General features: G+C 53.4%; 1 protein-coding gene across 6 annotated transcripts in view; it reads left to right on the top strand.

Annotated features, from left to right (window-relative positions):
* PXDN (peroxidasin) overlaps nucleotides 1–12,923 on the top strand; it is a 75,031-nt gene that overhangs the window by 32,051 nt on the left and 30,057 nt on the right. For 3 of the 6 annotated variants that reach the window (XM_045884003.2, XM_064571886.1, XM_064571887.1), the window contains 5 exons: nucleotides 2,843–2,914; nucleotides 3,866–3,937; nucleotides 10,221–10,292; nucleotides 10,655–10,726; nucleotides 11,456–11,625. In XM_045884003.2, coding sequence (XP_045739959.1) covers nucleotides 2,843–2,914; nucleotides 3,866–3,937; nucleotides 10,221–10,292; nucleotides 10,655–10,726; nucleotides 11,456–11,625 — 458 coding nt within the window. Of the gene's footprint in view, nucleotides 1–2,842; nucleotides 2,915–3,865; nucleotides 3,938–7,235; nucleotides 7,308–9,918; nucleotides 10,000–10,220; nucleotides 10,293–10,654; nucleotides 10,727–11,455; nucleotides 11,626–12,923 lie in introns of all 6 variants that reach the window. The other 3 variants (XM_064571888.1, XM_064571885.1, XM_045884005.3) reach the window with 2 other exon arrangements.

Here is a 12,923-nt window from a genome sequence, read left to right on the forward strand (position 1 = left end):
TGTCCCCCCGTCCCTCAGGCTGCACGCTTCCTGGCGTCCTGCCCTCAGGCTCACCCCATTTTCTGCCCTATTCAAGACGTTGTTAAGTCCACGCAAGGACTTTACATTTCAGCTGTTATGTGCTTCACTTCCAGAATCTCCGTTTGGTTCCTTTCTGTTGTTCAAATTTCTCTGCTTCTGTTGGGAAGGGGGCCTCTCTGTGCCCCTCCCTGGCTGGGCGGGCGTGTGGTCTTTCTCTGGTTGTCTGCTGGGAAGCCGGGAGCTGGCCTGGATGCTTGAAAAGAGGCCGAACGATAAGATGTGACCATATATGTAAGTTTAGATGTTGCAGAAGTTTCACTAAAAATTGGAAGCAGGTTAATTTTACTGACGTTATTTAGCTGTGCATCAGACACGCTCATATTTCAGTGTGTAGTCTGTGCCGGTGGGTTAAAAGGCACTGAACGCCGCTTCCCCCCGAGGTCGTTCAGATCTGGCGTGGGTCTCCCTGGACCCCAGGTCTCTGTGAGGCCCGGCCCGCTCAGGTGCTCTGAGCCTGTGCGCGGTGGCTGCGGGGTGCGCGGCGGCCTCTCTGCAGGCGTCCCCCGGGGCTCCTGGCATGGGCCTCACACCCGCGGGCTGGCCTTGGCGCGTCAGGAGGTGGCCAAGTCCTCTGTCCCTCAGCAGCTTGCGTTCCAGACTCCACGAGGTTTCCGTGTTGCTCCCCTCTGTGTCAGAGGCGTCAGAAGCTGCGTGAGCCCACGCCACCGTCCTTCCTGAGGACTTGAGGCCTGGCGTCTTGGTTGGACGATGTCCCGACCGGTTCTGCTGCGCGTAGCGCATGGCCCTTCACGTTCCAGGGCGTGCCTTCTCCACGTTGGCCCTGGGGCGTCTGTCCAAGTCCTGGGAAAGCTTGTGTTTGTTACATGCGAGGAGACAGCTTCCCCACCACCTGTGTTTACACTAAAGCCCAGCTAGCCAGTCTTTGCTCATTAACCACGACCCCACATTCCACACGGGGGACGACGGGGCCTCTGGACGCACCTGCCCTCCCCTTGGGGACCTGGCTTCAGCACCTCCCCAGTGGACGCACCTTTAATGTCCTTAGTGTGCATGTAGATCAATTTCTCCTTAAAAGCCACACGTCAGTGCAGGGGAGGTGCGTTCCCGGAAGAGCATGCTGGTGGCTCTCGGGAACCAGGGAGAGCCCCCGGGGTGAGGGCCAGGTCGGCTGCCCAGGGCAGGTGGAGACCGATGCCTGGGGACTCCGCTACCCTGAAACCTGACTCAGAGCCAGGACGCAGATGCCCTAATGTTCCATGTTTCATGTGCTCACTCCTAAGTCAACACAATTCATTTTAGCGACTTAAATACTTTCTGAAAAGCCTTTTATCGCACCATAGACTAGAACCAATTCTGTACATCATTTATGACTCTTAAATTGGCTCAAAATAATCAGATTCCTAAAAAGTTCATGAACATGTCAGGAGAGAAGCGTCGTTCCTGATTTAGACCAAGTGTTGCTCCAGGAGCCTGTGTGGGTTTCCTGGGACGCCTGCGCCGAGACCCGCACACGGAGCTCCCGCAGAAGCACAGAGGCTCGCGGCTCTGGAGGCAGAAGGCCCGAGATCAGGCCTGGGTCCTTCCGGGGTGCTGGGCAAGAATCGCCCCGTCTCCCACAGCCCCCAGCCTTTGCTGGCTTGTGGTGGAACCGCAGGAGTCCTCATGCGGCCCTCTCCCCGTGTGCCTGTCTCCAAATTTCCCCCTTCTTTAAGGACACCACTCATACTGGAGTAGGGCCGTCCTCATACTGTGTTGATCTTGTTTTGACTGGCTGATCTCTGCAAAGACTTTCCAAATCAGGTCCATTCTGAGGCACTGGAGTCGGGTTTCATGTGAATGGGGGTCTCCCCGTTGATCCCACGATAATCCTGCTGCACTGTTACAGGGCTTGGGCCTGTGAGCAAGGCATCTTAATTTTTCTAAGACTCTGTGGTAAAGAAAGTGGCCTTTCATTTATTTTTCTGTGACTTTCATAAACATTACAATTATAACTATAAATTACAGGTTTTAATTGAATTTATGTATCTTATATTTTTTACTTTAATCTAATTGATGGGTTTTAATTCAGAGGGTAGAAATGGACATCTGCATGCCTTCTGCCCCCGAGCTCACGGCCCCGGGGCCGAGTCTGCGCCTGTCCCGCGGAGGGGCCGCCCCACCAGCTGCCCTGCCCTTCCCCCACAGCGCCGGCAGCCTCTGTGGACGTGGCCTCGCGCTCTGCTCTCTCCTGGGCTGCTCAGGTCGTCCCTCTGTTCCTGAAACATCAGGAACTGTTCTCCCAGCACACATTTAACTATTTAAGCTGCCTGGAAGTACTGAGTTAGGATCCACGCTGCATGCGTGGATCTTTCCAGTTCACGGACGGTGGGTCTGAGCTCGTCCCTGAGAGGACACTGTGGGCAGTTCGCAGATGAACCGCCGAATTCCAGCTCGAGAAGTTGTTGGAGTGGGTGCCGGGGCGACTCTGTGGAGTATGTGTGGGTCGATCCTGTGTCTGGGGAAGGCTTGACGACCTTAGGTTTGGCAGAAGATGGGTGTAGGGTTAGAGTAAGTTTTTATCTCCCCATAGGTGTTGTTTAAACAAACTTCTGTAATGTGATATGGCTGCCCTGTCATGCAGATAAATACTCATTTATCATTATGCAGTTAGCCTCACTGAATAATTGGTCCCACGAATGAGCTGTGAGGTTAATTCCTTAAATGTCTTATCGTCGTGCTGGAACTGAGATGACACAGGACCAGTGATGACTGCGTATTTCTCTATATAAATGCATTTCTTGTTTTGTTTTTTTTTCCCCAGGGATCTTCGCTTTAACAGAATCAGAGAGATCCAGCCTGGGGCATTCAGGAAGCTGAGAAACTTGAATACGTTGTAAGTCCAAACATTCTATTGGGACCCAGTAGGAAACAAGTACGGAAATCATCACACCTTTCAGCTGTGGTCAGCCCTGATTATCCGTGGTCAGGGGCATGAATGAGGAGAGTGGACTTGGGACCCTAGAACAGAATATGCGCGTTAAGATGCCAGGCCTGTGGATCCTGTGCTTGGCTGCCGTCCTGTTTTGTCTGACATCCGTGGACCTGTGTGGGTCCCTCATAAGTGGCTTGACCCAGACCAATGGCCACGTGATCCCCTTCTCTTCCTGTGAGTAGTAACTCAGTCCCCAGCTGGGCCAGATCCGTTCACTTGTGCTAACTAGTTCACACGCCCCATCGGAAGGAGGACGGGCCTGGGCTTCTCCTGGGTAGCTGGACCCAGGAGGATTGGGGTGCCATCCCGTTGTGCACCCATGCTTAGTCCTCAAGGACGGACAGACGGAGGGAATGGGCCTGACTGGCGCTGAGAGGTTCTGCGGCTGACCTGGGCTGCGGTCGAGTGTGCTGAGCTTGTCAGGAGGCTGGTGTCTCTGGTTCTTCTGCTCCGGAGGGCGGCTGTGGGCACAGGGGGATAGGCAGGGCCCTGGGAGCCTGGGGGCGGTCCGACCCTGGTGAGAACCACCTGCACTGGCCTTCCCCTCCGCTGAGGTGGACAGTCCGACAGACAGGAGGACAGATAGCTACGCCTCTGCGTCGGAGAGGGAATTCGGTCGGTGTGCACACGGAGGGGATTGGTGCGGTGACAGGGACGCCCGTGCCCTGAGGACACGCGTCATCACAGGGTGAGCGCTGAAACGCTCCCGTGTGAATGTAGCGCTCGGCCGGTGTCGGGGCTGAGCTCTGTACCCGAATCGTCTTAGGACCTTTTCCAACCGGTAGGAATGTGTTCCCACAATGGGTTCAGAGGGGTGCTGGTTGTAATTCATACTCAGACTTTCTCTCGCAGGCTTCTCAACAATAACCAGATCAAGAGCATACCTAGCGGAGCATTCGAAGACCTGGAGAACTTAAAATATCTGTAAGTGAACGATCAGTCCTTTTCCCCCAAAGCTTGCGTTGTTTGTATATCGACTGTTTAATCATTGAGCTGAATTTTTTGCAGCTTGCAAATTAATATAAGTACATCCATCTCTTAGGGTCCATTTTCAGAAGGGGACTGAATTTTTGGCTGGGATTTTTAAAACGAGTTAAAACTGCGCTGCGTGATGCTTAGTGTGTGTGTCTTCAGCCGTAAGTAAAGTAGGTGGAATGAGATTAAAGCCACAGCCCTGGAAGGTGGTGCGGGAGCAGGTGACTGGCGGCCGCTCTCTGGTGTGCGCACCGGGTGGACGTGCCAGGAGATGGAAGCACGGTTTCCAGAGGCCTCTCCCGCTGGGGGCGAAGTGTGAGAATTTCGCTCGTCTGCTAATTTCCCAGTCTTCCTCTGAGTGATTTCACCTCTTCTTATTTTCAGGTAGTAAAATTGTAGTTTGCTTTTTAAAACTGATTTTAGTTAATTAAGAGCATTTAAAAACATGAGTTTTGCAGGTTAAAAGATGACCTCGCGGGCAAGGGCCAGCTTAATTCCTCTGCAAGCACTTATTTTAGGACTGGAAGCCGTAAGGCAGACATTCCAGTTACATTCCTGGTTATAGATAAAAGTATGTGTCTTGTGCTTTGAGCAAATTATTCTTTTAAGACTTCGATGACCTTTCAAAGAGAACCATTTTAATGAGGGATTTAGATCAGTGACTTTTTTGGGAAATTTATGTCATAAGTGAACCTGAATGTCTGTAAGTCATGTTGATTTTTAAAATAAAGTCACATTGTTAGATGTGTGTTTTGAAACCTCTATGATTTTAGATGTCATTGGTTCTTAACTAAGTGATCACTCTACTGTGTTTATAGAAATATATATTCCTCAGTGAAAGTAATTGAAACTGTTAGGTATAAATATTTTTCCATCACTTTTGGCATACTTTGTTAATTTTTACAATAGAATAGAATAGAATAACGTATAAAATTATTAAGTCTTGTTGCTCATTTTAAAAATGAGGAAAAGGCCTTCTATTTATTCTTGAGTTTTTATTTATTTGATTTGTTTTTAAATTTTAAGTTCTATACAAGTTCCAGAAGAAAGGTTGTGGTTTCTTAGAAAGCAGGTTCAGTTAGGAGATAACCAGCATCTGTAGTTTGTGTGGGGGTCACTTTGTTTTTTATTTTGTATTTTGCTTTTGGTTTGAATTAATTAAGAGCAACTTACTATTTAACCTGCAAACATATTTAGTGTGAAATAGTTTGGGATACCTTGTTTTTCACTTCAAATGATTTTTTTAAAGTCATACTTAATAAGCCTCGCCTGCTGGCTGGCTCCCCATCGAGGCACCTGCGCCCCAGCCTCGCCCTCCCCCCCCATTTCCACGATGCCCACTGGTGGAGGGCACCTGGTCATCACTGGGGAGGGGGTGGGCAGTGGTCAGCAGGACGGGGGTAAGGGCCCTGGTGAGGAGGGGCCCCAGGAGCAGGGGTGAGAAGGGGTCCCACTTCCCCATTTGATCCCCGTCCTTGGCAGGAGAGGGCACTGATGTGCAATTGAAACATTTGAGAGCTCTCATGAAGTTTACTGATTATTTCTGCCTCTATATTTAGTCCATGCTCTTAGAAGTTGAGTCCTGGTTATCTGCTGGAACCCTAGTTACTTGTGGGAAGGTGTAAACCTTCCCCTTAACTGATATTTCCAAAGGATGCGATTAAGTCCGGGGAGGGCCTCCTGTTCAAAGTGGACTCTGTGGTGGATTCGAGTACTCTTTAGAACCCATTATCGGAAGATGTCAGTGCCCTTTATTCTTACGAAGACAGAGGGTGCTCCCATGTCCTCGAAACACACGTTCTTCCGTATCAGCAGGGCTCAGTTGTCTCACACTCCCGTTGTCTTTAAAGTGTATGCCAAGTGACGACGTACCAGCAGGCCGTTGCCCTGTTGTGTTAGAGAAATGAGCCCAGAAACCCTGTTTGTAATAATGGGGGAGCAGGAGCTCCCTCCAGAACTGCAGTTGCCAGTGGCCAGGCCGTATTCTTTCAGCTTTCGAAATGCTAAATTTCGGTGATCCTGAGGGGCTGCTCTCTCCACTTTACAGAGGAAGAGACTGAGGCACAGAGAGCCTAATACCATCTTCAAGAGCACACAGCTAGTGGGTGCAGTTGGAGGATTCACACCCACGCGGCCTGGCCAAGTGCCTGCTGCGTCAGGCCTCTGTTGTGGGCACCGGGCTCTGGACTGGCGGGTGAGCGCCGCCTGCTCGTGCCACGGCTTGCAGCTCTCCGTGGGGTCACCGCAGCTGATTTGTGCAGAGGGAGAAGTGACAGCCCCTTAGCGGGATGGTGGCAGTTAGAGACGGTGTAGCGGGTCCTGTGAAACAAGCCTGCCCCGAATACCGTGAGCTAGAGTGCGGTGGTGCACACTGTCCGGGGAACGCAGCGTGCAGGGGCACGGCATTAAGACAGAGCAGGTGTATTTGCGGAAGCAAGCAGGCAGAAGCCCAGCCGGCCGGTGTCGGGGTGCAGAGAAGTGCCTGCTGACGTCACGGTGGGGACGGCGTGGAGCTTGAGGTCATCGGCTGGGGAGAAGCGCCAAGGGCTCACGTCTCTGCACCTGACACAAATCACGTCTGACGCGCCACGACGTCGGCGGGGTTCACGAGATCTGCTGCCGCAGAGACGTGTTTGTTAGGACTCTGAAGTTTAGATTTCATATAGTTTTCCCGTGTCATGAGCTATTATATTAGTCTTTTGAAATTTTCAGCCAGTGAAAACCATAAAACCGTTCTCAGTTTACAGACCATAGAAAAACAGGCAGCAGGCCAACTCTGTGATTCTTCCGACCTGCCCTTGTTGCTTCTGTTTTGCAAGAAGGATTCTGGTGGGTGAGAACACATTTAGGCTTCGTATCGTCTGCCCCCCAGCTGCTCCTGGGTATCTTAAAACACGCAGGTTGTGGAATCTTCCAGTCAGTGCACATCACGTGTGTGGGGAGGTGGTTCTGTTTTCTTCGAGCTTTGGAGCATGTGCATGGTCAGCAAGTCACAAGCCACACTCCAGAGCCTGTGACTTTGGGGAAGACAAGGCGGTGGTTGGAGAACCTCCCGTTTGGAGACTTTCCTTTGAGGAAGGGCCGGGAACCTCCGCGAAGGGAGCCACACCACCGTGTAAATGTTTTGTTTGTATCCTAATACAGTCATTAATTTGAAAACTCCCTCCATGTGTCAACGTAATTCTTCTTTCCTTCTGAAGTTGCGGCCTCTCGTCTGTGTGCTAATGCTCCCCGTTTCTTGTTTCAGCTATCTGTACAAGAATGAGATCCAGTCAATTGACAGGCAAGCATTTAAGGGACTTGCCTCTCTAGAACAACTGTAAGTGTCCCTCTCCGTCCTCGGCTGTCTTGGATGTCACCCGCCCTCTGCCTCTTGTAGGAAGATGAACTAAGTTTGCTGTTTGCACGATGCATGTTTGTACTAACGGGGACGTAGGGAGTGTGTGCATGCCAAAGGAAAGAGCGGTTCTGTCCGACCCCCCTCCACCCCGGAATGGACGGCACTGGTTTCTGCTGACGGCAGCCCGTGCCGAGCCTCCGTGACCCAAAGAACAGTGAGACCGAGTGGCCCCCACCTCCACGGTGCTCCTGATGTAAAGCAGAGACAGACTTGCGAACGAGGAGAGGTCTTCGGGGAGGGGCATCCGGGGCAGTGCGGGACGAGCAGGTTGTTTTCATTGTACCCTGTTTCCTGTTTGTGACTCCCCACACATCCAGCTAACTTTCTGCTTTTTGTCGTTATTCTGGAGAAAATGAACTTTCTTCGTGTGTTTCTAGTTAGTGTATGTTGGATGTTGTTTCTTTGGTGGCATATGAAGTCAGCGTGTTCATTTTTGAGTAGAATTCCTGATAAGGGGAGTTTTTCTGGTTTGTTTGGGCTGAAGTGGTTCCGAGGAGTTTCAGATGGCCATCTGGTTACAGTCACGGGGCTGGACAGGGCCGTGGGCTGTGACGCGTCCTGACATCTGTCTGCGTATTTCCTGGCCGGGCACAGAAGCGTCTCCGGAAGCGCAACGGCAGAGCTGGGGCGGGGGCTCCCCCGAAATCAGGCGCTTCGGAAGCACAAATGATGCTCGTGGGTCTAGGTGGGTCTTTATTCCAGTGGGACCTGCTTTGCTGAGCTCACTGTGCGCGGCATGCGGTAGGACTGGGAAGCAGTTGTACGTCAGGTTTGTATGATCTCCGCTTTGGAGAGGACCAGAGTTCAGAGGGTTGCAGAAACACATGGGAGTGTCTGGAAAACATCCAGGTGGATGGAGAGTCCACGAAGGATGGAGTTCTTGCATCTGACACGCTTCTCCTGGGGTGGGGGCAGTAAGATAGTCATAGCCAACACCCAGAAAACCGTGTCTGATTTAAACGTGCAGAAAAAATTAGAACCAGGTGGTGCTTACCCTGATGAGGCGGGAGTCGGTTTATCTTTGCGGAGAAAAGAGGCAGAGTCTAGGGAGAAGTGAGGCTCCATTGCACCAGGAGCCTGGAGCAGGGTGTGTGACCAAGCGTCCTGGGTCAGGATGCCTTCAAAACCCCGGGTTAGGTAGTTAGGGTCTGGGCCATTGAGACGTGGCTCTCCTTCCGTGAAGGTCGGCGGGTGTCTGACGGGACGCAGAGACACTTAGGACCAGGTCCCCGCCCGCAGGGAGGGTGCTGTGTGAGGAGATGAGGCTGTTCCTGGCGGGTGTGCATGGTGCCGTGGCCCGGGGGGTGGCTGCTGCCCGGGCTCCCCCTCCCCACGCCAGGAGCCCCTCCACACCCTCCGGAGGCTGGCAGCCCGAAGCTGCTGGGAGCAGGTGGAGCCTGGGCTCCGGGAGGCCCTCCTCGTCCTGTGTGGTGAACATGTGACCAGAGTCAGAGAGCGTAGATTGGCGTTGGGACCCATGGCCACCTTGGGGCCGTGGGAGGGTGGTGGCACCCAGGCTGCCTGGAGCTGTGGGAACTTTCTTGGCCTGAGCTCGCGGGCCCAGCCCTGTGTCTGTGGGCAACAGGAACACGCCTCAGTGAATCAGGACCAACGGGCCCTCCCTCCTCCCCGGACGCCTCCCCAGGGCCCAGCCTGCCTGCTAACGAGGGTCTCCTTCAGGCTTCTCCCGTGACGGCTGCTCAGTGCGGATTTTCCCCCGTTTGGGCTCCCGTGCACCCTGCTCCCAGGCTTCCCACCCTGGAGTGGAGGTCGATGGGCAGGGACCTGTCTTCGGGAGGCACGGGAGGCAAGTGTGGGTCTGACCTGAGCTCTGGGCTCTGCAGCTGCGTCTGCGACCTCCCGACTCAGGGTCACCGCAGCGCCCTCCCAGGGAGCTGGGCCAGGGAGACAGGGACGGGCTAGGAAGGGCAACTGAACTTGGGTGACCTTGAAGTTCCAGTAACTTCAATGTTAGTGAAGGTCTCTAAGGGGTCCAGGGCGCGTTTCGAGAACGCTGTCTGGTGTTTGGGTTCGTGATGAAACCTGTAATCGCTCGCGTCTGTCCCTGTCTCTCTGCCGGGCCCCACGTGAGCGAGCCGTGGAGGGCGGAGACCTCTCTTCTCGTGTGGGTGGGGGTTTCGCTGCAGAAGCATCCCCATCACAAGGCCACATCCAAGTCTGTGTCCATTGTTTCACCTAAGGGGAAAAACACTGATTTTCACAGTGAGAAAAGCAATATTCAGGAAAATGAGGAGAAATTAATTGTACCAAAAATGTATGAATATATGGAAAGTAAGGAAACATAGCAAAAGAAGTGTGAACGCTGTATATTCGTATAATTGAGCACGTTTGAGGAAACACAGGATCTTACTCTTCATCATTTCTGTGGCTAATCCTATGCTCAGTCTGAAATTGAAGTGTAAGTTCATCCCCCCCTAAATTCACATAGAGGTTAGAAGACTGAATGAAGGTATTCGTCTACTTACCTATGTGCTGTAGGGAAGGTTACATGGACTTTTTTCCTGCAAAGGCCCACGTACTGCACGGAGGTCACGGCCACGTGGTCAGGTCCCGGGCATGGAGGGGCCTCGGTCAGAGTCACCGACAACCGGTCAGTCGTACGGTCTGTGCCGTTTTTAATTGTATTTAATCTTAGTATTTGTTGATTTCACTTGTTTTCCATACAATGTAGGAAATCTAGAGAGTTATTGACATATGAATTTGAAAGGACTTAGGAAACATTTTTTTGAGCAGGAAATCTAGATCTGCAAAAATAAAACTGTTAAAAGCTCTTTCTTTTCTCTCTTTCCCTCTTTTTTTACACTTGTCTAGATATCTGCACTTTAATCAGATAGAAACTCTGGATCCAGAGTCATTCCGACATTTGCCGAAGCTAGAAAGGCTGTAAGTTGCATTTCCTCCCACCCGCCCGTGTCCGCCCGCGGTCCTGGGCCGTCGCCCCGTCCAGGTTCTGCAGGAGACAGGAGGCTGTTCAAGCCTCCGAGAACTGGCCGTGCAAAGTCCCTGCTCCTTGCCTCACAATTCAGAGGCGGGACTGGCAATTGTCTCTTTGGGAATGGTGATAAAGTAGAAAAAACACCCTACCTCTTTTCTGGGCTAAATAACATTCTCAGATTCATTTGTAGGAAATAATGGAATCACTGAATAATTTTTAAAAGCTGATTTATTTGACTGTTGACACTGTTTTCTACACATATAAGAAGCATTTTTAAAAATTTGGTTTGCTGTATTGTCTCTTTCGACAGATTTTTACATAACAACCGAATCACACATTTGGTTCCAGGAACATTCGATCACTTGGAATCCATGAAAAGACTGTGAGTATGTGTTCAGCGCAGCCCCGTGTCCCCGCGGCCGTCCACCGGTCCCGTGCTGGGCTGTGGAGCGTGGGTCCCTCTCAGGAAGGGGCAGGAGGCCCTGAACCCTTGGAGCTGGTGCAGCTCGGAGCCCCGGTGACTCGGGGACTGAGCCAGCAGACCGGCCGTTTCATAGGCGAGCAAGACATTGTTAAAGTCAGGTTTAAATTCTTCAGATTAATTTTTAATCCCATTTTGCCTATTTTAGTGGTGGGATTAAGATCCTTGGAGAAGGACTCTACCCTGTTCCCTGCACTGAGCGTTCCCACAGCTAGACGTTAAGTACGCTGGCCTCCAAATTCTCCAGGCCTCAAAATACTTCTCCTTATACCGAGTACTTAACTTTACTAGAATAAAGGTATGTGAGTGCCAGCGGAGACAGTTACCGGACGCCTTCTGGTGCTTCCTGTGCTTTGCCCCGTGGCCGCGGGGCTGCTCTGCGGCTGGCCATCCGTCCCCGTCCCGTCCCCGAGGGTGTGAGAGGGGCTTGATGTCAGGAAGTGGAAAATCAGGCTAGGAAGTGTAGTTTCCGCGCAGGATACAGTGAACTGAGACAGCCTTCCTCGCTGTTCAGGATTCCTTCGGATAAGGCCGTCAGCCGCCGCTCTGAGAACGGTGATGTGGGGCCAGGGGTGCGTGGGCCCGGGCCCATGTGCTCGACCCCACGTCTTCCTGTCTTCCTCCCGTCAGGCGGCTGGACTCCAATGCGCTTCACTGTGACTGTGAAATCCTGTGGCTGGCGGATCTGCTGAAGACCTACGCCCAGTCGGGGAATGCGCAGGCGGCGGCCACCTGTGAATATCCTCGACGCATCCAGGGGCGCTCGGTGGCCACCATCACCCCCGAAGAGCTGGACTGTGGTGAGTGAGCAGGACGGAGGGAGGCGTCCGGAGGGCGCGGAATGGGCACGGCCTGCCTTCCGTGTCGGTGTCCCCAGATCGCGTCTTGGTGGGACCCGACAGGGCGCTCCTTGGCAGAGCCGTCTGTACGAGCATCTGTAAGCAACTGTTGGGTTCCTCGGCTTTCGCCTCCAGTTCCTGGAACGCACTGCGTCTCCTGCTCCCCCCATGGCTGCAGCTGCTGGGCCCGACTCCCGGGTGCTCGCGGGGCGGGGCCCGTGGGGCTGGCAGCGGTCTGCCTCTGGGCTCGGTCCATGCCGCCCAGAGCCTCTGCCCGCTGGGCCGTGCACACGGGCTGCACCGAGAAACCGGTCGCGAGAAAAAGGAGCAAAATCCGACGGCAGGGCAGAATCTTGCTTAGAGTGCCCAAGGACTCCTTCGCTTATTATTTTCATTGCAGCACTTTCTGGGGGTGCTAAAATTAGTTTCTCTAAAGCATCGTCGTTTTTAAGTCTTAAAGGTCTGTGTCCTGGAAGCTAGAAGTCCGTAGCTTTCAGCAGTCTCCCGCCCGGGACATGGCTCTCCTGTCCGCATCTGGATGCCTTCATCAGCCGTAGACGTGTGTGCTTCGTTGTGCACGCAGCTGCCTCGGGGTGCGCTGTCGGGGGCCCTGTCCTGCATGAGCCCATCCTGCTGCCGGGCACGGCGGGTTTCCGGCTGTCGGGGGCCACGCTATGCAGGAGCAGGGATGATGGGCGGTGGGACTTCAGGGACAGGACTGGTTCCTGGGACAGAGGCTGGGGCTGCGCACTCGGCCACCCCTGAGTCTAAACCTGCCCCACACGGCAGATTCCCCCGGTCCAGCCCGGGGTGTCCTCGTCTGGTGTCCGCTCCCTCCCCTGCGGCACAAGCCACCCGGGCTCCCACTCACCAGCCGGCTCTGACTTTACCCATCGGGACCAGGCTCGGGCGCCGCGGGTGTTCTGTCTGCCTCCCCGGCACTGTGGTCGTGGAGAAGGAGAATGTGCAGCACCCACAGGTCCGCAGACTGGAGGAGGCAGCTTGTCTGGCCCGGGGCCGTGGGAGGGGGACGCACCCCCAGGGGACGAAGGACAAGGGCTCTGCTGCCCTGCCCTGCATGGTAGAGCTTTCTGCTCTCAGCGTTGCTGTAGCTAAAAAGCATCATTTTCTATTTACTCAAGAGCGGCTTTTCACGGAGTGTGCCCTGCACACAGGTCCCTCACCCTCTTGAAGGGTGAGCAACCACTGGGCCTTGTTGGGTGCGTGTCTCCACCCAGGCTCTTAGAGGTGGATCTGAG

Source organism: Mirounga angustirostris, unplaced genomic scaffold (genome assembly GCF_029215605.1).
Source record: "Mirounga angustirostris isolate CCGP_5_RB_7025 unplaced genomic scaffold, mMirAng1.0.hap1 SCAF_10, whole genome shotgun sequence".
Classification (NCBI taxonomy): domain Eukaryota; kingdom Metazoa; phylum Chordata; class Mammalia; order Carnivora; family Phocidae; genus Mirounga; species Mirounga angustirostris.